Here is a 23,999-nt window from a genome sequence, read left to right on the forward strand (position 1 = left end):
AAATAAACCCAGTAAGCATTCGCGACTACTACGTTTAGAAGATGTGAAACATTGGCGAATTTCTGGAGGTCAAAGTGTTATTTAAGTTCTGGAAAGATCACAAATACAAAAAGATACTTTCCAAAAAGTAAACAAGCTGGGGCAGAAGGAAGGGGGTAGGCCGCACGCAGCTAAATGGACTAAGTCGAAACGAAAAGTGACTGGCATGTTTATTTGTAATTTACGCCTGTTGGGAATATCAATGGCGATCAAGTCTTCCTGCACCTACGCGTCTCAACTCAGTAGGCCGGACCCTCTTTATCCATTCATATATGATTACCGAGCCGGCGTATCCTTTGAGCTTTTGTTCGTTGCACTATCTTTGTATCTACATACGTCAAAATCATACAGCTCATAAACCCCATCGGCCCTCGACACTGTCTTTCATTCCGTGCTTAACATCATAAGAGGTCTTCATTAGACCTTACTTATACTTATAGAGCGTGAAATTTGTTAGTCTGATAGGACTTTACATTTTAATTGCCTACTCAGTCCAAGGTAGAAATTGTTGGTAAGAGTTATTCTCGTAACTCATGTAATTATCAGGATATCGAGTGTAGTGTTTTACGTGAGTATCTGCTAATCTGGGCCTAATCTCGCGATGCAACAAAGCACACGAGCCAAGGAAACATTTGATCAGCGCCCAAGGCTCGCTTACTTTGGTCCCAATTGATGATGTGAGTGGAAGCGCCATCAGCTTGGTGGGGTTGGCGTTCTATCTAACACCTCTTCCATTCTATGGGTCATGGCATACGGTTGCAATGCAACTTCAAATTAATAACTCTTTCGCTTTTGGAATCAACCACAGCTACCACGCTGCTCCCAAACCGTCTATCCCGGAGCTATCAGGATAGCGTTAGAAAGGGTGAAAGGAAGGCAGTTTAGCAAAGAATTTTGGTAGTATATCTAGATTCTAAGCCACTGTATGCACGAGAATCTGCTATCCAAACCTTTTCATCCATATCTGTAGTAATTATACCAGATGGATATCAATCCTGTTCTCTTCTATCAGTGATTAAAGACCCTACCTTCTATGAAGAATGTCTCATAATCAATGCGCGGGGCAGATACCATCAAAAATAGATAGGGTCCAGGTTACATCTGTTATGAAAATCTTTTGCAAAAAGATCTAACTGCCTTGGCAAATGCGGTACCGAGTCGTGTTGAAAACTGCAAATCTCTCAACGTTGGCCCCTTAATACCGGGACGTATATTCCATTACTCCTTAAACCCCAAATGTAAGCTAGCCCTAAATATGTCACCAGTCGTTGCGGCAAGTACTAGACCTTTTTTACATGTCTTTAAGGTCCAGGTATATTTTGTTCGCTGGGTTATATAATATTATCTCATAATCTCTTTACCATTTACGCTGTGTGTATTTTGTACACGATTAAAACTCTACTTATACGACTTTACATTGGCACTTAGTTCGATAACGCCCCACTCAGGTGTAATCAAAGACCAGTGTTGTGTGAGAAACAACAATAAACAATTACACGCCGCATTGTTTTTGTTTCTTTCTACGCTTGTCATTATAATTCATTGAACCTTTCTGATTGACAGTGGGACGAGATAATTAAAAACAATTCGTCTGACTTTGAGTTAAATACTAGCTGAAGTACTCAGATCCAACATGGTTAACCATTTTAGGATGTGGACCAAGGGCTAAATTAATTTAGCGCTTATTTAATTTAAGCGCAGTTGCATAACAACATGCGGAGGGAGTGATAGTTTCCATATTTCAGAAGCGGAGGAGGTTCTTATGCCTATCGGCCTTATCTAGAACTCAATAGTGCTGAACCGGAGTCTCCCTCACCCTTTGCTTCTAAATATGGTTAGGAATGCTTTCTCAACTGTAGCAACTCTTTTCATTCTTATAACATGACCTTGCCAGCTAAGCCCGGCTTTTATTCGTTGCACTCATGTCTACGTAAGGCACATACAGCCCATCATCAAACATCCTTCAGTGTACACTGTTGGCACTACGAACAGAACCATAACTCTTACGGAGAAATTTTCTCTTGATTACTCCACGAACCAACCTATACATATTTGCGAGACTTACATTAGGACAGCTATGATAAGAGACTTGTAGAGTGGGGGTTTTTATCGTCGAGGGAGAACGCCGTAGGTAGACACTGTTGACATCAGGACCAAACAGGACCGTAACTCTTACGGAGAACTTTTCTCTCGACTACTCCAAGAACCAAAGTATCTCCTCTTACGGAGAACTTATCTCTCGATTACTCCAAGAACCAACCTATCTTCACTCCACACCGCCCATAATTGCGCGACTTACATCAGGACAGCTATGTTATGAGAGTTATAGAGCGTGATTTTATATCATCGAGAGAAAACTTTATTTTCACCTATTTACTCCATTTTAGCAATTGTCGGCAAGAGAGATTATCCATTTGATTTCTTAGCTGACATTGTTTACACTGTTAATACTGGTTTCCAGTTGTACGAGAACTTTACAGTCTTGAACTTATATCCGTCAACAGTTTCGTGGCTCCAGTGGCGCGAAGTAGCCGTTTGTGTATTTAATGACAGCAAATATCTCTTACTGGCCGCGACCAACGCCAGGTCTGGATGTGTAAACTTTTACCAGCTCTTTAGCCACTCCAGAGAAGGCAGAAGCTATGGCGTTTTTGTTGAATACAATCAGGAGTTGACAGATTGGTGTATGAGGAACAATGAAAAACTAACACCTTTGCGTATTAACCATATATTTTGGAAACGGTTTGATGCGTCAATGTCGATTGTATTGAACTTGATGTCGCCAGACCCTCGCCTGCTAATTATGCGTACGTATACATGAAGGTATAGGGATGCATATTAGAAATACCTTGAGTCTTCATCAGCCACTGACGGTGAGTAGTGGAACTGGAGCCGTTGTTTGGATCCAGATTTCGTTAATTTGAACTTATATATCATTTTGGATACGCGATAGAGGACTTGAAAACCAAATGTGACCTCATGTGTTCAACTTTGATATGCTATGGTTTATGCTGGTAAAGTATTCAGTCATTCATTGGATACGCTTTCGAGTTCAAATATTAAATACATTGATGCATTACATTGCGCTCCCACAGTGAACCAAAAGTCAGCTCCGTTGGAGCATGCCGAGATCTAATTTTAATGAGAAATAACAAACGCATGACATTGATGTAGACATATTTTTATCTGTATGCCCTGCTGTAAAACATCATACTAGTCAGAAATCAAACTAGTCCGTTAAGAACTAGAGTTAAGATTGTTAGACGCCCTATTCTTTGGATAAAACCGGGATATACGGAGTTTGAGTAGTTCTTTGATAGTTCTCTAGCTCTAACATAGACCAGCTCGATGGTTGCCCCGCAACTCTGAACGTATCCAGCGAACTGCAACACACAAAATGCTTTGGTGAAGACGAGTACTAAGATTTGACCATATTATGCGAATAAAAGTTGGCTCCGGCCAACAAGATATTGAAACCTAGCTGCGGAAGTAGAGTAGAAGGGTAGCTACCACTCCACTGCAACGACCAGCTGGAAAATGATTTTTGGGTTGTTTCTCCTTTCCTAATATTATAATTTGGCCATTTTGACTGTGGCATATCAAGTCACGTTAGTTATAAGCAAATAACTGCTGCCAAACTGGTGCACCAATGGAGTTCAAGTCCTCCTCCGACAATCTCTCCAAACTCCTGTCAACTAAATATGTCGGTGGGAGTACTTTCTGGGCCGCAGCTATCTTTATCGGCGCAAATCTCTTACAGCTCAAGAACCCCCAGCGGGTTAGGGGGTTACAGTATACCCGCGGTAGGTATGCCTGTCGTAAGAGGCGTCTAAAATACCAAACAGATTCAATTGGTTGTGTAGCGCAACCCTTTCAGGTTGCCAGCGCAATATATAGCTTCTCCAAACCAATTGTCAACCTGACCTATCCGTGGTGAATCCTGTTTCAATAACAGCGGCGGCTCTGGCGCAACCCTTTCAGGTTGCCAGCGCAATATATAGCTTCTCCAAACCCATTGTCAACCTCACCTATCCGTGGTGAATCCTGTTTCAATAACAGCGGCGGATCTGGCAACGCCGAGCTGCTTATGGATCTAGGGGGTGGAAGGGCGGTATGGCCAGAAGGTCGCATGTGGTCATAACAAACCCGAGATGGTCGGGTTTGGTACCGGAACGTACCGGATCGGCATCCGGCGAAGGACCATCAACATCGATAACACTCCCCAAGGCCTTCGGGGAGTGTCCTTATTGCAATAACAACAACAACAGCTTATGAACCATACATGCATCCCCCAGCGGGTTAGGGGGGGTCAGAATATACCCGCGGTAGGTATGCCTGTCGTAAGAGGCGACTAAAATACCAGATTCAAGGGGCTGTGTAGCGCAACCCTGCAGGTTGCCAGCGCAACATATAGCTTCTCCAAACCCAATTGTCAACCTCACCTATCCGCGGCGAATCCTGTTTCACTAACAGACGAGGCTCTGGCGACCCTAAGCTCCTTTTGGAACTTGGGGTTGGGGAGGGAGGGGATGGCCTGAAGGTTTAATGTGGCCACATAAATCGTTCCCGAGATGGTCGGGCCAGCACCTTAATGGTGCTGTGGTACCGGAGCGTACCGGATCTGTATCCGGCAAAGGACCATCACATCGATAACACTCTCCAAAGCCTTCGGGGAGCAACCTTATCGCTACAACAACAACAACAACAACAACCATACATGCATCTTCAGAAGACTTGTCAACCAACCTATGATGCTTCTCGCCGTTTTCATTCATCTTTACATCATGCCAACTATCCCGTTCACCTCGCATGGCTGCGTGCTGTATGCAACGTTGTTCGTCAGTTGTGAGAGCCGAGTGGAGTAATCATCAGCTATCTGTTTCGTAAACAACTTATGTACAGTAAAGTTTCCTTGTATCATTGTTTGCACCGTCTTTACTGCTCAAAGGCGTTTGCTTAGCTGGCCTGCCGCAACGGAATGTTGCGCACACGTGCGAAGATCCAGGACACTAATACTTTGCTGTCCTCTATCGGCCGACCAGTTCCATATATGTAAAAAAGTTTGTTGGTTTTTTGGGAATGAGGACTACTTGTAGAGTAGTTTACAAATATTTTGTTGAACTGCAGGTTATGTGCGTATGTAAGTTTGTATGCTGTCAGATGTCTGAACTCATAGTCACATCTCTTCATGCTTATCTCAAAGTCATTTGTCTGGCTTTATGATTTGAGCGCTTGTTAAAACAAAATGCTCCTGAATGTTTATTGTTTTGTTGTAGTTGTAGTGCCACATTATTCATAAAATATTATTCATGCCTATCACTATTTTATACTTTTCCATATACGGTTCAAATGCGCTTCAACCATATGTCATAATTGATGACTCGAAGAATTAAGCTCTGCAGAGAGTGGACAAGTTATAGGTTTGGGGTTTGGAAGGGCTTCGCCATGTGTGTCTAGTGAAGTCAGAGTTGTTTAATCTCCGGTAATATAACGGATGCTTTGTTAAGTTAGGCCAGGTTATGAGGTAGCTACACCGTAAAAAAGACTGATCTTGACACCATGGATAAGTCCTCCGTAAATCTAAGTAAGCCCGGAGGCAAATACTTTCGCCTCGATGTTACGAAAGCTGGATGTTGTTGTTCTTGTTGTAGCGATAAGGTTGCCCCCGAAGGGGAGTGTTATCGATATGAAGGTCCTTTGCCGGATACAGATCCGGTACGCTCCGGTAACACAGCACCATTAAAGTGCTAGCCCGACCATCTCGGGAACGAGTTATGTGGCCACATTAAACCTTCGGGCCATCCCTACCTCCCCACCCCCAAGTTCCATGAGGAGCTTGGGGTCACCAGAGCCTCGTCTGTTAGTAAAACAGGATTCGCCGCAGATAGGTGAGGTTGACAATTGGGTTTGGAGAAGCTATATATTGCGCTGGCAACCTAAAAGGTTGCGCTACACAGCCCCTTGAATCTGGTATTTTAGTCGCCTCTTACGACAGGCATACCTACCGCGGGTATATTCTGATCCCCTAACCCGCTGGGGTCCTTAATCTTGACGACTTCTGCTTGGACCGACCGCAATGCAGCCGCCTCTACCACAATCTCGGGAGCTATGAAGTTTATCTATTGCTACATAGTCGCCAAACAAAAATAGCAATAAGAAAGAAAGGGAAACTACTTGAATTTGTGCTAAATTTTTTAGTTGATACTCCGCCAAAACTTGTAGTGCTGAAATAGCTGCATCGAACTAATTATTAAGTCACTAGTAAGCCTATAAATGCAGAAACTCCATATTCCTCCACTTTGTCGGGGAAAAGATATTCACCGAAATTGCTCACGCAAAGTACAAAAGAGGTCATAGAAGAAGTAATTTTCTGAAAGGTTGAGGAGGGTCGCACCTCCCTTCGCCTGTGTTCAGGTATTCAAATGAACCAGTACTAGTCTAGCCCATTCAGATATCCGCTTTACTGAACCAAAAAACCTTAACATTATCGGGAGGGCAGAAAAAAATCTCTAGTCGCCGGTCTGTTGATAACATGCATTATCCCACCTTCCCGCCAGGATTAGAGCCACTGGCTAACATATTGATGGCACCTGGAACACTGTGGTCTACAAGCTCATTCTTTTCTTGTTAGTATGCTTTCTGTATAGCTCCTAACGAAATTTTGTTCACAATGGAGCCAAGAACACCCCTCATGCTGATCTTGCCATTCCATTCACAAGTTATCGAATATCCAGTGTACTACAGACTTTGGGATAGATGAGCTGTTGTGATTATGAAGTAACGTAGAAGATTTAACAAAAATAATAGAGTATTCATTGCTACAAGAGTTTACTACACTTAACAATATCCAGAGCAGAGCTCACCCAAAGTGATGTGTCCTTAAGTATTATGTTTTCATCCTCTGCAAGAGTAGAAAATATTCTATCACCGGGCGCGAAATGGCAAGTCCCACTGATTAGGCTTGGGGCCTCCCTTCACTTTCTAGACCAAATGGCTGAGTTGATAAGTAAAGCGCTAGGAAACTCCCGAAGGTTTTGGGGATTTCTATCGATGTTGAACCTACAGAGCCTCGCCGTGTAGATGAGGTTGACAATTGCTTTGAACAAGCTATAAATTGCTCTCTGAAAGATTTGCATTTCACAACCCCTTGAAACCCAAGTGCCACTTCTCATCGTAGTGCTTACGAAGATGTCTCCATATCTGCGGTGGGGCTGAATGGGGATGGGGCTGGATCAAGCACTTGTTTGCTGGGATGTTCCGGTTTGTGATAAATCAGCAAAAAAAAGTCTGTTCAGCATTTTATTATGCTCTTTTAGATTAAGCTTGTTTGAAGGAAGGCACTAGTTTTCACTAGCTCAAATGGGGAAAAATGTGCTCTCCTCATTTCTTGCCAATAATTTTCTGAATTCAGTGATTACATCGGTTGTTGTTGTTGTTGTTGTAGCGATTAGGTTACTCCCCGAAGGCTTTGGGGAGTGTTATCGATGTGATGGTCCTTTGTCGGATACAGATCCGATACGCTCCGGTAACAGCACCATTAAGGTGCTGGCCCGACCATCTCGGGAACGATTTATATGGCCACATTAAACCTTCAGGCCATCCCTCCCTCTCCACCCCCAAGTTCCCTGAGGAGCTTGGGGTCGCCAGAGCCTCGTCTGTTAGGTAAACGGGGTTCGCCGCTCGAAGGTGAGGTTGACAATTGGGTTGGAGAAGCTATATATTGCGCTACACAACCCCTTGAATCGGTCATTGGTAATAGTAACGTATTGACAAAGTATATCTCAACGTACCGGATACATAACCGGCAAAAGATCGGCCATTTCCGAACACTTCCATAAGCCTCCTTGGTCAATATAAAACAAATTGAACTGCAGACGTCATTTGTGAGTTAAAGAACACTCGACTGGTGTTAGAAGTCTCCTCTTCTAATACAATTTGCATCTGAGCAAAAAGAAAAGGTCAATATATTGCTATTTTGTCAGGCTGAGCGCGATTTTCTTTATCTTCTTTGAATTTGGGTATATCAGAGCTTAATGCTATAGTAGTACCTCAAGTGATTTAACCGCTGAGACAGCTTGTGCAAATGAACTTAGTATCCATGTAGAGTTACCTAAAGGCTACTTCTCATAAAGACCAGCATTTTTATAAATAAGTAATGTCATAAGTGTAAAAAAATTTTAACAAATAATAACTTATTATATTATAATTTATAACATTTATAGTGACAAGTTTACCACAAAAAACGATGGTATCAATTTTTGATTTAGGTTTAATAGTTTAATGGTTTTCACATATTTTAATATTTAAAGCAACACATTTTTATAGATATCTTAACTCCTGATGATGCCAAGGAAATTTGGTGAAACGTTGAGTTAAAATGTGGAATAAGTCTCTTTTATTCGCACTATCAACAATTAGATCAGTAAAGCTTATAAAAATTAAAAATCTGCATGCCAAACAAACTGATCGGTAACAAAAATCTTAAATAACTTATTATACCTTGCATTGATTGAAAGAAGTTTTTCGTTTTTTCTTTTTTTTAGTTTTAAAAATCATTTAACTTTATTACATCTCATAATTTGTTTCAATCTGTTAAGGATATTACTTTAATGTTTTTACATATTATAAATCTTGTATTACTAGCTGGACTTAATAGCTATCTAGTTATGTATTTATTGCGCACATTTGAAATACAAACTTTCATACCGATGTAGTATATATGGATATTATCTCACGTGTTTGCTTAATGCTTTAACATTTTACCATTGTACCTCTAAAACTTTATTCTTAACTCATTTGCTATTTTATTACATTAGTTTTCTTTGTTCATATATCAGCCCGCAACTTTTCATACCTACTTAAACAGCACAAACATATAAAACATGTGCATTGCGATTATGAAGCTACCAGTGCGAAAACTCACCTCCTCATGGAACTTGGGAGTGGGGAGGGGGAATTGGCCTGAAGGTTTAATGTGGCCACATAAATCGTTCCCGAGATGGTCGGGCTAGCAATTTAATGGTGCTGTGGTACCGGAGCCTACCGGATCTGTATCCGGCAAAGGACCATCACATCGATAACGCTGCCCAAAGCCTTCGGGGGCAACCTTATCCCTACAACAACAACAACAACAACTCTAAGGATGGAGTTAGTAATAGTATCTAAGTAATCAACATATGGCACGAATATGCGGCCTAATCCACAGTTGTTGCTGTGAAAAATGCTTTTAGGGTTAGGCCGGTTTGGCACCGGAAGCCTCATATGTAAGTGTATACAAAATTGAGTTTATTATTATGTATGAGATATTACTAAACATGATGTATAAGGAAATTAGTTTTAATATGAATTTTTTTTTTTACAATCTTTTTTTATATTATGCATAGTTACATATATGGGGTTCTTTAATAGGTAATTGATTACATTCGCTTTATTATTACTTTATTTTTAGCAGCGTTAATGGCTTTTAGAAGTTTTTCTCTAATTTTATTTATAATTTGTTTTAGTTTTACTTATATTGAATTGCAGTAAATAAAAACATTCACAAATATATAAATGATAAGTTATTTAAATGTTAAAAACATATATGCAAACACAAAATAAACTGGTATCGAAAATTGAAAATATAATTGCATTGCTATTTACTACTACATTAAAGATTATTAACAAAACTAGAATGTAATGAAAGACGATGAAATCGGGAAGCGTACGAGCATAGAATACTGTCTATAAAATAAAAGATTTTTTTTAAATACAGACGTTATTAAAAATTTATAACTTCCTAACGAATATGTATGTAGTAATAAAGTAATCGAATATTTAAAAACGAATATTAATTTAAAAAACTACATATATTACGGGCAAAACTAGTACATTCTTAATTTTTTCTAATTTAATTTGATTTGAAGAAAAAATGTATACGCGCATTTACGACTGCCTTAGACTTTTCATACCTGGACGCATTGCATATGAAGAGCCATAAAAGAGCTTAAAAAATTAAATGTCTGATTATAGGATGCTTCTGGTTGAGCTATACGTATATTGATTCTTAGATTATAATTTGTATCAGTCAGGAAGAACTTATCAGTTTACAAATCAAAAATCCTATTTATTACATATGTAAAAATGTATCATGAAAGTCATACGAGTGTCTATTCTGTCCCCTTTTTACGCATATATTTATAAGCTTTGCTTTTATTCACTTTTTCAGCCAAATTCTTAGTGGGATGCGCTTTGTGATAGAATATTTATTGAACAAATTGTCATATAGAGTATTATTTAATAAATGGTTTAAACTCCAGCAGCTAATATCCAAGGATTCTTTTACGCAGCCGGCGAAAATAATTCTCATTTAAAGTATTTAAACAAGAGTTTTCGATAAAATGCACACCTCGAAACATATCTCATACTCAGATTTCCTATACATTTTCAAGCCTTTTGATGAATCTTCACAATCAATGCGTTTTTAACATACTAAAAGCGAAAAAAATCATACATATCTACTACATGTTTACTGCAAAGTCAACTTATTCATAAGCTTATTTAAATTTTCTTTAAATATTTTTTAAAGTATAACTATTCACGTTTCTACTGCGTGTGTTGTATTTCTTACTTCCTGCGCCCTAGTCGCCATTTAAGTATTACCACCACCACCTCCACCACCATTATTATTAAGTTTCCCAAGTATTTTTTCTTGCATTTCTAAACATTTCGGAAAGAATTGTTCAAGCAAAGTTACTTTACGCTCTTCCAATAGCATACGTTTACGAGCTATCTCCAGTTGTTCGGCAAGCAAACAATTTTTCTTACGCACCTCACTTAAATACATTGATTCTAAACTTTCAGCACCACCAGCTACCAATGCAGTACTCGCAGGTGTCGCACGTCGACGACGCGGTTGACCAGGTGCACCACGTCCATAACTTGTTGGTGGTTTCATTGGTGCTGCAGCAACACTGTTTGCACTATTGTGATTTGTTGTTGGTGTCGGTGTAGGAATAGCAGCATATTGGCTATTATAAACTGGATTAGGATCTTGTTCTTGTGTTGGTGTTGGTGCTGTAAAATGATTTTGATTATGAACAACGCCTTGGTTTGGTATGACATATGTAGTAGAAGCAACAACTTGATCATAATCAGTTTCTTGTAATATTTGATCTGTATGCAGTTGACCATTATTGTTGTTGGATGTAGTGGTATCAGGTGGTGGTGGCACCGTTGCTGCAGATGTTGGTGGATACTGTTGATATTGTTCTTGTTGCATTTGTTGTTGCTGCTGTTGTTCTTGTTGTTGTTGTAATAATTGTTGTGGCGTTTGTAGTGTATGCAATTGCGGCTCTTCATCCTCATCATCACATGTTGGATGTGGCGCATCAAAATGATTATTTGCTGTTGTATAATTGGCAAAATTATGATATTCACTGGGATACTCGGTCTTCACCTCATCCATAGGATCATTGAAGAGTTCGGCGCTAGTATTGAAGAGTGAAGTTGTGATACTAGAGTCGGCCATATAATCACCCTTAGTGAAAAGAAAAGCAAGTGTTAGTTATTTATGTAATAGCATCGTTTGATGGATCTGCTAATGTCAAAACTTAGATCCATTAAGCTATCCGAAACACGCTAACGATTCAGGGGTGATGAGCGCAATACGAAGCTTTTTAGAGTTAAAGCTTCCGCAACCTCACTAATGCGTGGGGAATCCTATTACAAATATGAATGTATCATACACATATTTAGCAGGCGAGGCACTGTCGACCCCAAGTTCCTAATGGCAGGTATGCTTTTTGTCAAATTCGACTAAAGTAACAAAATGATTCAAGGGGTTTGAGGGCAACCCTTAAGGGGTTGCCAGCGCATATAGCTTCTCCAACCCAATTGTCGACCCCACCTACCCGTGGCGAATCCTGTTTCTTTGACAGCTAAGGCTCTGGCGACACCAAGTTTCTTATGGATATAGGAGAGGGAGGGCGGGATGGCCTGGAATGTTTCATGTGTTCATATCAAATCGTTCCCGCGATGGTCGGGCTAGTATAAAGATACATGAAACCACATGAAACGTTCGTGCATATTAACAGAACGTACCGGATCTGCATGCGGCAAAGGACTATCAACATCAAAAACACTCCCCAAGTTATTCGGGATAATAGGCCTGCGGGGGTAATAGGCCTTCGAAGGTAATAGCTGATATACATACGCGGTTTTTCAGAAGAAATAGGGTCTTAGCTACAGAGGAGCGACCCGAGCTCACCTCGAGTTGTTGCAGCAGCAATAAATATATGGCCCACGTTTAAATGAAAACAACAGGCTTCTTCGGGCTGTTATGAAATGGTGATATTATCCAAGATTACTGGTTTCTTATTCGGCAAATAACTGGCCTTAGTGGCTCATCGGTAACACCCACGTAAAAGTGAATACACCATTATGAATGTATGTACCTTGTGGGTGGTCGTCACAATTTAGTTCATTTTACGGTCTGGTATTTATTATACTGTAGAGTTCAAAAACAATTTACCAACGCTAGTTTTATACTTGCAAGGAACTGGTCACATAATCAAGTAAGTTTTTAAACTACTTCGGGTAAGATATCTTCTTTTAGTAGGATATCTTCAGAATCTATGATCAGTCGTGTCAGCAAGAATTAAAACATAATTACTATCACAAATGCATAGGTCGAGTTCATAAATCGCAAATGTTTCTTATCTCTCTTACCTCAACTTTAATATCAATATCTGCAGTGTTTGTTGTACTCAAATCCAATGATACACCATTGCCATTATTTTCTAACGCAGTACCAGAATTAGTGGCTGCTTCTTGCGTATTTGAGCTCGATGTAATACTTGTTGGTGAGGATTGGCGTGCCGAGCGTGATGGTGATGGTGGTGAGCCAACTTCGCTTGCATCAATATCACGATTATTTACCAATGCTGCTTTCGGTATTGGTTCAGCATCTTTAGGACGATATTGATTCTTAAGTATTTTATCGATAATACTAAACTTTTTCCAACGGGAACAGTTTTTGTCCGCTGCTATTTGTTTTTTAACTTGCCTACAAATAAAAATTATATTTGTATATCAAAAACTACACGCCATTTCATCAATTTTTTACCTAAATTTAGCGCGTGTCTGATTAACTTTTGCCTGTATTTCCTCTTGCTTCACTTCAATGTCGAAGCGTTCTTTTAATTCGGCCGCCCATTGTGCAAAGAATATCGTATTTTTTCCATGCCTTGTTAAACGCCAATTATCGCGTCCCCAAATCTCAAAAAATTTTTGTTCCTCTGTTGGTGTCCAATAGCGGCGTTGTTTCTCTTTCTTATAATCGGTCTCAGTTTCAGCTTCAATTTCTGCTAGCAATGGATTCAATGTCAACTCATCATAATCCATTCCACCATCTTCTTCAGACAACATCCTAATTGACCGTGGTATAACTGCGAATTTTGTATGGTAAAAATTTAAGAAAAATGTAATTACCAAAATGCAATTTTTGCAAGATTTTCTCTACAAAATTTTCTACTTTTTGCACAACTGTCGGATATATAGACGCAACGGAGGAGCGAACGCAAATTTGACAATTGTCAAGTGTCAAAAAGGAGTACAGCATGAAATTGCATATGAGCTGTGTTTCGTGAGCATTACATATGAGGAAGTACGAATAAAAAGTTCCATTTTTTTGAAATTCTGCTTTTGATGTAAAATCTTACGAAGTAGATAATAAATTTTTAATGAGTCTTGACAAATAGTTTAGTAGGATCCATTATTTTATATTAAGTTTTTATTTAATATATATATATCGAGCACACTTTTTTATTGACTGGCAGCCTTGTCAGTACGGCTGTGCAACTCCGCACGGCGTTTCATTTCTGCGATAAGGCCACGTCACATAAGCAATTAATAATACGAGCCGTGTTTTTTACATGTAGATGTATCATTTGCGTGTAAAAAAACGCATTATCATTACTTACAAGCCAACGTAATAAAACTGCACTGCGTTTTTTAGCGCACGCAAACAACCAGCGTTTTTTGACCCAACCCAATTAAGCATGCGTTGCGACAATGTGAAGCATGTGTGCAAATGTCAAACCTAAATGTCACGAAGAACAAAAATTGGAAATCGAGTTAGGTTTTCACGCAGCAAATTCAATTTGAGTTGCTCTTATACAAGTTGTATGTGCATGAGACATTTTTGACAGAAAATGACTTGGGTGCGTTTATATTAGGTTGGCTTGTTAGATAATGTTTAGGAGACCGCAGCAGTGGTTAAATTACTAGCTACAGAACGGGTTGTACCGAATAGCGGAGACACGAACCTCTGTTGGCCATAGTGTATAACCTATAGCTGAATCGATTGTGGTGAATAGAGGACACACACCATTTGTAGAAGTAAAACAGGGACGTAGTGCAGAGGTAAAACATAGACACATTTTTCACTTGCATCTGAGTATAATGCGCATAGAAATTTAGGAGTATTAATTTCTTGCGCAGCAATTTCAGAAATAGATAAAGTTATACACTTGGCAGTCCATATAACGTTTAAGTGCATATGTATATGGATGTAAAAAAACACAGCTATAGATATGTTTAACCCATTATGCATTATGCGTAGATTGATCGTATTTTATGGAGAAGGGCAGATCGAGCGACACTAGCGCCATCTGACATGAAAAAACAGTCAACTCCCAACTTTTGCTGCTGGCATAGAATAAGAAGAAGAATTTGACATTTGCTGTGGCTAAGGGTGCTTCCACACTTTGCAAGTGAAATTATTTTTCTCACTCGTTGATAACTTTTTTAACATTGTTTACAGTTAAAAACTGCAATTTAAGAAATGAACAGGGTACAAAATATGTTAGCAAGTATATTTCTTTCCGAGAGATAACTTTACTTTTCAAATGCTTACGTAGTCCAGAGTAACTGGTTCCCAAATAAACGAAGTCTTTTACTTTTTACGAGAAAGTTTACCCATATTAATTACGTGTTGTCGAGGAATTAAATCCACTTTCAAATAAGCGAATGCTTCAACTGGTGCATAATGATAAAATCAATGGCGCATAGTCATATTTAAAATAGAATCGGTTTTAAGTTTAGTTGCCGTTTTTTTACATAATTTTTTATGAGCTATCTGTCAAAAAAGAAGCAACTAAATATAAAACCTATTTTATATTGACTATGACTATGGGCCAATGTATTTGTATCCAATCGTTTATTTTATGTATATTTTTCCATAATATTGCACGAATATAAAATTGTGACAACGCACTTACGCTTTCCGACAACACGATTACAGTTTCTATGCATTTCAATAGTAAAGAGCCCATTACTGATACTATTGTGAATCAAACTAAGTGTGATATCTTCTGCATAGGCGTCAAAATTCCAAAGTGATTGGATCACCTGATTTGTAATTGACTATCCTGTCTCATTCTGTATCTCTTTCTATCACCCGCTGAAGATACCCGGCCCTATGCGCCGCCATATTGAACACCCTGTCAAAACGATCAAAAGTAGTCATATTGAAGCAGGCAGTTGACATTTATGATATCACACTTAGTTTGATTCAAGGGCCCATTACTCATACTTAGCATAGACTTGACTTGGCTTGAGAACTGTCACTTACAGTTCTGTTAAATGAACATTGCATGTTACTGATTACTCAAAACTTAGCAACACTTAACTTGACTTAGAAGTCTGTTGAATTTTGATTTTCTATGTAAGTTCTAAGTGACGTTTACATTTTGAGACGCCATTTCTTTGTTTCCATTTCATTTTGACATTTTTTTATACAAATTGACATTTATTGATTATGATGCCAGATTGTATGCGCTAAGTGGAGTATAATCAAGGCTATGTTGCCAAGTTTACGCCAAGTCAATTTAAGTCTATGCTCCTACTACCTCCTACCTACTTTTTCAAAAATAGATGTCGCTGCTTAGCCTTTCGCCGTATGAGATAAATGAAAAAAAGCGGCGACATCTGCCTATCACATTCCACGTGTGCGAAAATTTCACGACATCTGCTTCTCAAGTCTCTCAATGATCCAGAGCATTCCCGTGAAAATTGAGCGTGAGCCGGAGCTGTAAAACTCACTGAAAGACGACAATAGGCAACGTAACCTACATTTTGTTTTGCACTGTCAGTAAAATTTTCTAAAAAATGTTTCTATTTTATATCGCTTTTATACAATTTAAAGAGAATACCATTCTTTAAATTAAAAATTTTTTATTAAATTTTTTTAAAGAAAAAAATTTTGATTTTTCTTTTGCGTGCATTTTGGCAGACAAACTTTCAACATGCGTTATTTTAAAGTGATGCCAGAGCCAAACAACACAAATATCTTTATTTTTATCTTTATCTTTACAACAACTAAGGCATGACGTAGCTGAATGCGTTTGTAACCATTTCAACTATCGTAGGAGTGAGGGTTCGACTCCCACTCCCGGGAGAAAAGGCTTTGAAGAGATTTACAAGGTATAATTGAAACATCTATCGCCTTGTCCGTCCTGATGTCACGTTGTTTAAATTTTTCCCAAATTATTAAATGAATTATAAAATTAAAAATTGCTTGAAATAAATGTTTTCATACATTTAAAGCGATACGGGCAATCCCCGGTTATCCGGGAATTCAACCCGTTCAACCCGATTCGCGCGTGCAGAAGAATGTCAAGTCAAAAGAAAATTTGTATTGATTTCGATTAACTGACATCTTGTTGGACCAAGCTGTTGTATGTAAAAAATCAGGAAAACAGATAGCTCATTATGTCAAAAAGCTGGAACTAAATTTAAAACCTATTTTATTTTAACTATGACTATGCGTCATTATCTTTATATTCTGAGCACAAAATATAACGATACTGTAAAATTAGGCTGGCAACATTGCTTGCAAACACAAACCACCAGCCATGTTTTTTACCCACTCATTCTTTATTTTTTTGCTCAAATTGGCATGTTCCAGTACCAATAAGAAATTGCCCAAATACTTAACTCAGGTAGAAACGTGTGCCATATCATGATGATATAAATAAATAAACGGTTACTAATATTTATTAATAACAAAACATGCAGGATTTGGTTGCATCTTCTTATGAGAATTTATTAAATGTTTCAACATTTTAAATAAATAAAGCTATGATTTGCAGAAAACTTTAATTTATATATAGAAAACGGTCCAGCAGTTCATAAAAATTAGTTATATATAACAAAAATTATATTGTTTAAAGTCATTCTGCAACTCAATCCATTTCATTTTTTCGAGTTTTTACCAACAGTCTTTTTTTTTTTTTTTTTGTTTTTTTGTTATCTCCCCTACTTTTCGGAAATGGATATGCATTTTGACTGCGTTGGGTTTGTTCCTTTTTAACTGATTGCTTTTAAAGTTTGAATGCAGCATTTCGAATTGTACATATTCTTTTGGATTTCTTGTAAATGGCCCTTTTTCGCCAAACAGACAGGAACCTGTTATAAAGAAAAACATAAAACAGAAAAAAATCACTATCTATCATTGTACAGTGTGCGCATACATATGTATGTATATATATATGTACATATGATTATGTACATGCCTTCTACACCACACATTGCACACACCACATTCGTACATACCCATTCGCACCATACACCACATCCACTCACACAGATACACTATACATGTACACTTTTTTACCATAATCTCTCATTTGTTGACCGATACGGACGTCTTCTTTTCACTGAGTTCTTGGCGGTTTTCTAATTAATTATTATTTGCATTATATTTAAATTATTAATTATTTAAATAATACGCGTAGTGAAATGTGCACAAAATAAGTGCAAATTTATTGAATGAAATAAGTTAAAAATATATATAATGGTGTTAAATGAAAAGGGCAAATGTGGTTATGGTATACACCCTCTACCTGCACAGCAAGGCAATACATAAAAGTGCGGTGCGCTCAATACACGCGTCTACAACAACAACGAGAAACGTTTTGATGAGATAGAAAAAAGCGACAAAAAAACAATAAAAGTGCCTGTGTATTTAGCTTTTAGCTGCTAATATATACCCTGAACATACTTTTATACCTGCTACAAAAGTTATATGAATTATTTTCTATGATCAAACAACAATGAAAAAGTACAAAATAATTATTTATCGGTTTTCAGCATATATATACATTTTATATTTCTATATTGGCAATAACCTATCTGCGCAATGTGTTTGAAGATTCAACAATCATTAAAGGGAGATATACTCAAGTTCAATTGTATGTTCTGCGCATACGCAGGTTTATGTATGTGTATTAGTGTATCCCATATGAACGAGGCAATAATGAAAAGATGTAGCAAGTTAGCGTGAAAGAAAAAAAGTAATTTTTCAATACCTGACGTCAGCGTTACGCCGCCATGTTTAATTTGTTTGGCTACTAAGTGTGAGTCGATGAAAGTAAACAAAGCAAAGAACAAAATCAAAGTGATTTCAAAAATCTTTTGTGAAAATATCTTTTTTTTTTTTTGAAATAAATAAAAAATATAGCAAAAAAACCGGCACTGCCATTATTCACCGGTATTTCCTGCATTTTGCAGCAAAAACCATATTGGCATACGCAAAACATCAAAGTTCTCTTTGCCTCCGTATAAGCAAATGCTAGCAAAAATAAAACACTTAAAATCTTTAATAAAAAAAATTTCCAATTCATTCAAATTTTTTCCAATTATCTTTTGTTTTGCTTGTTGAATTCGTGGAAACAATTAATTCAACATACAATTGGCGACAGGGCTGATTACCTTTTTGTTTTACTCTGCCTTGCGCTATCTTATATTTAGCGCTCATGCCTGCGAGTATCTGTGAGCGCACTCATCTATACTGCCGTATGTGTGCGTAACAAATACACTCAAGCCATTTTGACGTAACTACAGTGGCGGTTGCAAATAACTTCGGGAGGGGTACATTTTGTTTGAGATCCTCACACCCCTTTTATACATTAGGTATTTATTGCTAGACCTGGCAAATTATGTAGTATTTTTCATATATAGTGCAGTTTTATCAATGAGCACAAAATTTCTAAGCAAATATTCGTATGGGCAAAGAGAAAAAAGAAATAAGCATACATTCGAAATAAATTTTATAAATAAAATGTAAAGTAAAAATGAGAAATATTAATTTTCAAATAAAAAACTTCAAGTTTGGCTTACAAAAGGAAAATCAAAAATTGACGTTTTTTCTGAGCGTTTGAATAAGAACTTCAAAGTTTATATTAGTAATATCGTTCGGTTCTTTGAATATAGAAAATTTTTAAAAATTTTAAAACTCATCTGCGGAAATAATACAATTATTCTAATTTATATAAAATATTATATGAAGAGCGTCCCAAAAATGCGTTATCGGGCCTAATTAAAGTTATGATTTTTTACTGTCGTGTTTGAGGAAAACATGACTGATTGAGAACACGCACTTTCTATAGATAAAAGTTCACATAACAAAAGCAACACAATGGTGACGGCAAAACAAACAAACACAAGTAAGGAAGGCTAAGTTCGGGTGTAACCGAACATTACATACTCAGCTGAGGGCTTTGGAGACAAAATAAGGCAAAATAACCATTTAGCAAAATGAACCTAGGGTAACCCTGGAATGTGTTTGTATGACATTGGTTTCAAATGGAAGGTATTAAAGAGTATTTTAAAAGGGAGTGCGTCATAGTTCTATAGGTGGACGCAATTTCAGGATATCGCCATATAAAGTTGGACCAAGGATGACTCTAGAATGTGTGTTGTATGATATGGGTATCAAATGAAAGGTGTTAATGATTATTTAAAACGTAGTGGGCCGTAGTTATATAGGTGGATGCCTTTGCGAGATATCGCAATAGGGGTGGCCCAGGGGTGACTCTAGAATGTGTTTGGACGATTAAAGAACTTTATTTCAATTTTTTCTTCAAAAATTTTCACTATATTGTTATATTATAATTATATTTATATTTGTGTATGCACATTTGATATAAAAGGTTTCCATTTTCTTTGAATTTAAAACAAAAATCGGACAAATAAGTACATATGTACACACATATGTATGTACTTACTAACCGAACTTCAATTGGGCGTACATCAAATTTGCTGGCACACATTAAGCATTATATACTTTATTACTTTGTTTTATTAAATGCACTTTCACCAAATTTTATTGTTTATAATTTATTATAATTTATTTAATTTATAGTTTTGAACTTCGTAGTAGGCACGAAGTAATGAGTATTTTAAAAGGGAGTGGGCCTTAGTTCTATAGGTGGACGTCTTTTCGAGATATTGCCATAAAGGTGGAAGAGGGGTGACTCTAGAATGCGTTTGTACGATATGGGTATCAAATGAAAGGTGTTAATGAGGGTTTTAAAAGGGAGTGGGCCTTAGTTGTATATGTGAATGCGTTTTCGAGATATCGACCGCAATGTGGATCAGGGTGACCCCGAACATCATCTGTCGAGTATCGCTACTTTATTTATATATGTAATACCACGAACAGTATTCCTGCCAAGATTCCCAGGGCTTTTGATTTCGCCCTGCAGAACTTTTTCATTTTCTTCTACTTGATATGGTAGGTGTCACACCCATTTTACAAAGTTTTTTCTAAAGTTACATATTGCGTCAATAAACCAATCCAATTACCATGTTTCATCTCTTTTTTTCATATTTGGTACAGAATTATGGCATTTTTTCATTTTTCGTAATTTTCGATATCGTAAAAGTGGGCGTGGTCATAGTCGGATTTCGGCCATATTTTATACCAAGATAAAGTGAGCTCAGATAAGTACGTGAACTAAGTTTAGTTAAGATAACTAACTGTGTATAAAACTGGGCGTGGCTTCAACCGATTTCGCCCATTTTCACAGAAAACAGTTATCGTCATAGAATCTATGCACACACCAAACTTCACAAGGATTGGTGAATTTTAGTTCGACTTTTGGCCTTAAAAGTATTCTAGACAATTAAATGAAAAAGGGCGGAGCCACGCCCATTTTGAAATTTTGTTTTATTTTTGTGTTTGGTTGCACCATATTATTACTGGAGTTGAATGTTGGCATAATTTACTAATATACTGTAAAGATTTTAAATTTTTTGTTAAAATTTGACTTTAAAATCGATCGTCATCCGATTTTGCGCACATATAGTAATAGGAGCAACGTGCCTGCCAAATTTCATCGTGATATCTTCAACGACTGCGAAATTACAGCTTGCAAAACTTTTAAATTATCTTCTTTTAAAAGTGGGCGGTGCCACGCCCATTGTCCACAAATTCACAAAGTTTCTGTTTTGCGTTATAAGGTGAACGCACCTACCAAGTTTCATCGCTTTACCTGTCTTTGGTAATGATTTATCGCACTTTTTCGGGTTTTCGAAATTTTCGATATCGAAAAAGTGGGCATGGTTGTAGTCCGATTTCGTTCATTTTAAATAGCGATCTGAGATGAGCGCCCAGGAACCTACAAACCAAATTTCATCAAGATACCTCAAAATTTACTCAAGTTATCGTGTTTACAGACGGACGGACGGACGGACATGGCTAAATGAATTTCTTTTTTCACCCAGATCATTTTGATATATAGAAGTCTATATCTCTCTCGATTAGTTTATGCCGTTACGGATTACCGTTATGCGAACAAAGTTAATATACTCTGTGAGCTCTGCTCAGCTGAGTATAATAAAAAAGGACAATTTTCATGTTTGCGCTATTTGTGAATTAGTTTGTATAGCTGATTTAAGGGACATGGAAAAATTTGCCAATGGCGAATAAAAATTCGAAAAGTGTCTTTTCACTGCCCTCATAAGAAACGTGCCTAGGTATTTAACGCGTTTTTGCTACAGAAATGTCACGTTAAAGCTACGTTAAAGTCTTAAGCCAGAGCTCCATATAAAGCATCTCTGGCATTGCAGACGTTCGTCAGCTTTTTCGTTCACATGCATAACAAAACAAAAGGTGTCTAAGTTCGGGTGTAACCGAACATTATTACTCAGCGTGAGCTTCAATTGGACATTTCATTTCAGATAAATTACTTTTCTACATAACAGGTGGCAGCGCCCGTTTAAAAAAAAATTCTCCCCATTTCCTATTATAATAAAGCTTGATAAGTGAAATATCATTTATTCAAAACTATTTTTTGCTAAGTTATAGCTTATTATTCTAGTCTACGACCCTTTTAAACTTGTTTTATATCTAAGTTGCCGTGGTCTTTGACCGATCCCGTCCATTTTTTCTAGAAATATTTCTAGGGAAAATCTGTTTACCCAATTTTATTACGATCCGTTAATTTTTCTTCGAGTTATGGCTCCCGAAACATAGAAAATTGCTTAGTCATAAAAGGGGCGTCGCCGCGCCAATTTTTTAAAATTTTAAGTTTTTCCTATTTATTGTTATAAATCCACTTGTGAAATGAAACACCATTGTTATAAAGCTCTGTTTTGCAAAGATATAGCTTATTTTATTCGTTCGCGGCCGTTTTAAAAATCTTTTATATAAAAGTGGGCGTGGACCTTAACCGATTTCGTTAATTTTTCTTCAAAGCATTCCTTATAGTAAAGGCAACCTCTCTGCCGAATTTTGTTACGATAGGTCTAACGTTTTTTGATTTATGATTAATAATATTTGTAAAATTGATTTTATCAAAAGTGGGCGGTGCCACGCCCATTTAAAACATTTTTTTCAAATTTTTATCAAGAGTCTCAATATCAGTCAACACGTCAAATTTCAACATTCTAGGTGTATCATTTACTAAATAATCAGGTTTTTTGTGTTTTCCAAAATGTTATACATATAAAAAGTGGGTGTGGTTATCATCCGATTTCGCTCATTTTTAATACCAATCTATTCTTGGTCCAGATAAGCGCGTGTACTAAATTTGGTGAAGATATCTCAATATTTACTCAAGTTATCGTGTTAACGGACAGACGGACGGATGGGCATGGTTCAATCAAATTTTTTTTCGATTCTGATGATTTTATATACGGAAGTCTATATATATCTCGATCCTTTTATACCTGTACAACCCACCGTTATCCAATCAAAGTTAATATGCTCTGTGTGCAAAGCACGCTGAGTATGAAAAGGCCGAAATCCAGCAAAGGTTGAGATACCCTTAGGTAGGTAGTACTGAAAAACGCGACTTTGCCTTCCCATTTGTTTTTAGATTAGTGTTGCATAATTTCCGCGTGGTATGTTTCCATTTAGTATTTATACTCAGCTGTACATAATTTTCTTATGGTATATTGGATCAACGTGTTTTACCGACGCGTTGGTGCCAGACTTCGCCAACAGATATACTGGAACATATTATACACAGTAGTGTACGGCAGGGTTTCTTTGTCTGTTTGAACTCGAAACTAACTATCAGATATTTTTATAGTTACTATCCGGCCTAAATTAATTCATACACGTCGGTGCCACGACTTCCTCAATAAATATGTAGGAACATATAACACAGAGAAGTTTCCGGCGTCGTTCCTCTGTCCGGATGAATTTTAAACTAACTACCGTATACTCTTACTTAATAAATTCATTAAATTCCACTTAATAGTAGTTTCCTAGATCAAAATAGGAGGTTAAAATGCCACCAACTAGTGGAGGAAAAAACGTAATGATCATCCTATTAAGATAGGAGGAGATAAGAAGAGATCATTGCCATTCACTCTAGTGAAGTGAAGTTTGTACCCCTCTTTTCGAGGTCTGGAGGCACCCAGCAAAACACTTTTGTCATGAGGAAGGACTGCTTTGTGATAACATTTTCCCAAATTTTTTTTTTTTTTTTCAAGTTTATACTATAGTAAATTGTCTGCATCTTTCACATTCAACACCAAAAGGAGAAGGTAGAATAGCTGCCGCCAAATTAGCCGAATGAATGTTCTTCAAACAATTAAAGTTTTTAATAAAATGAAGAACATTTCGAACCCCCATTTCCGATAACCACTTAGATTAAAAAAAATGTCTTGCGAAGGTTCTTATAGGT

The 23,999-nt window shown here is 37.4% G+C and overlaps 2 protein-coding genes across 6 annotated transcripts in view; one reads left to right on the top strand and one right to left on the bottom strand.

Annotated features, from left to right (window-relative positions):
- Positions 1 to 8,408: 8,408 nt before the first annotated feature.
- LOC137239616 (probable basic-leucine zipper transcription factor N) lies at positions 8,409 to 13,609 on the bottom strand. Its single transcript, XM_067765129.1, has 3 exons — positions 13,145 to 13,609; positions 12,748 to 13,084; positions 8,409 to 11,557 (listed from the first exon to the last, which is right to left on the bottom strand). Exons 1-3 carry the CDS (start codon positions 13,444 to 13,446, stop codon positions 10,670 to 10,672), a joined length of 1,527 nt encoding a protein of 508 aa, XP_067621230.1. The 5' UTR covers positions 13,447 to 13,609; the 3' UTR covers positions 8,409 to 10,669.
- A 4,113-nt stretch (positions 13,610 to 17,722) lies between these two features.
- Positions 17,723 to 23,999, top strand: part of pan (pangolin) — a 40,838-nt gene continuing 34,561 nt past the window's right edge. For all 5 annotated transcript variants that reach the window (XR_010949433.1, XR_010949432.1, XR_010949434.1 and 2 more), the window contains exon 1: positions 17,723 to 18,142. The gene's annotated coding sequence lies outside the window, so the exon portion shown is untranslated. The remainder of the gene's footprint in view (positions 18,143 to 23,999) is intronic.

This window comes from Eurosta solidaginis, chromosome 2 (genome assembly GCF_040869045.1).
Source record: "Eurosta solidaginis isolate ZX-2024a chromosome 2, ASM4086904v1, whole genome shotgun sequence".
In the NCBI taxonomy this organism is placed as follows: domain Eukaryota; kingdom Metazoa; phylum Arthropoda; class Insecta; order Diptera; family Tephritidae; genus Eurosta; species Eurosta solidaginis.

What these genes read in the sequence shown, in the direction of transcription:
- LOC137239616 (XM_067765129.1), bottom strand. Translation starts at nt 13,446, where the DNA reads ATGTTGTCTGAAGAAGATGGTGGAATGGATTATGATGAGTTGACATTG. An exon ending in CAGACACGCGCTAAATTTAG is followed by an intron (nt 13,085 to 13,144) that starts GTAAAAAATTGA and finishes TTTTATTTGTAG; the next exon opens with GCAAGTTAAAAAACAAATAG. An exon ending in ATATTGATATTAAAGTTGAG is followed by an intron (nt 11,558 to 12,747) that starts GTAAGAGAGATA and finishes CTTTTCACTAAG; the next exon opens with GGTGATTATATGGCCGACTC.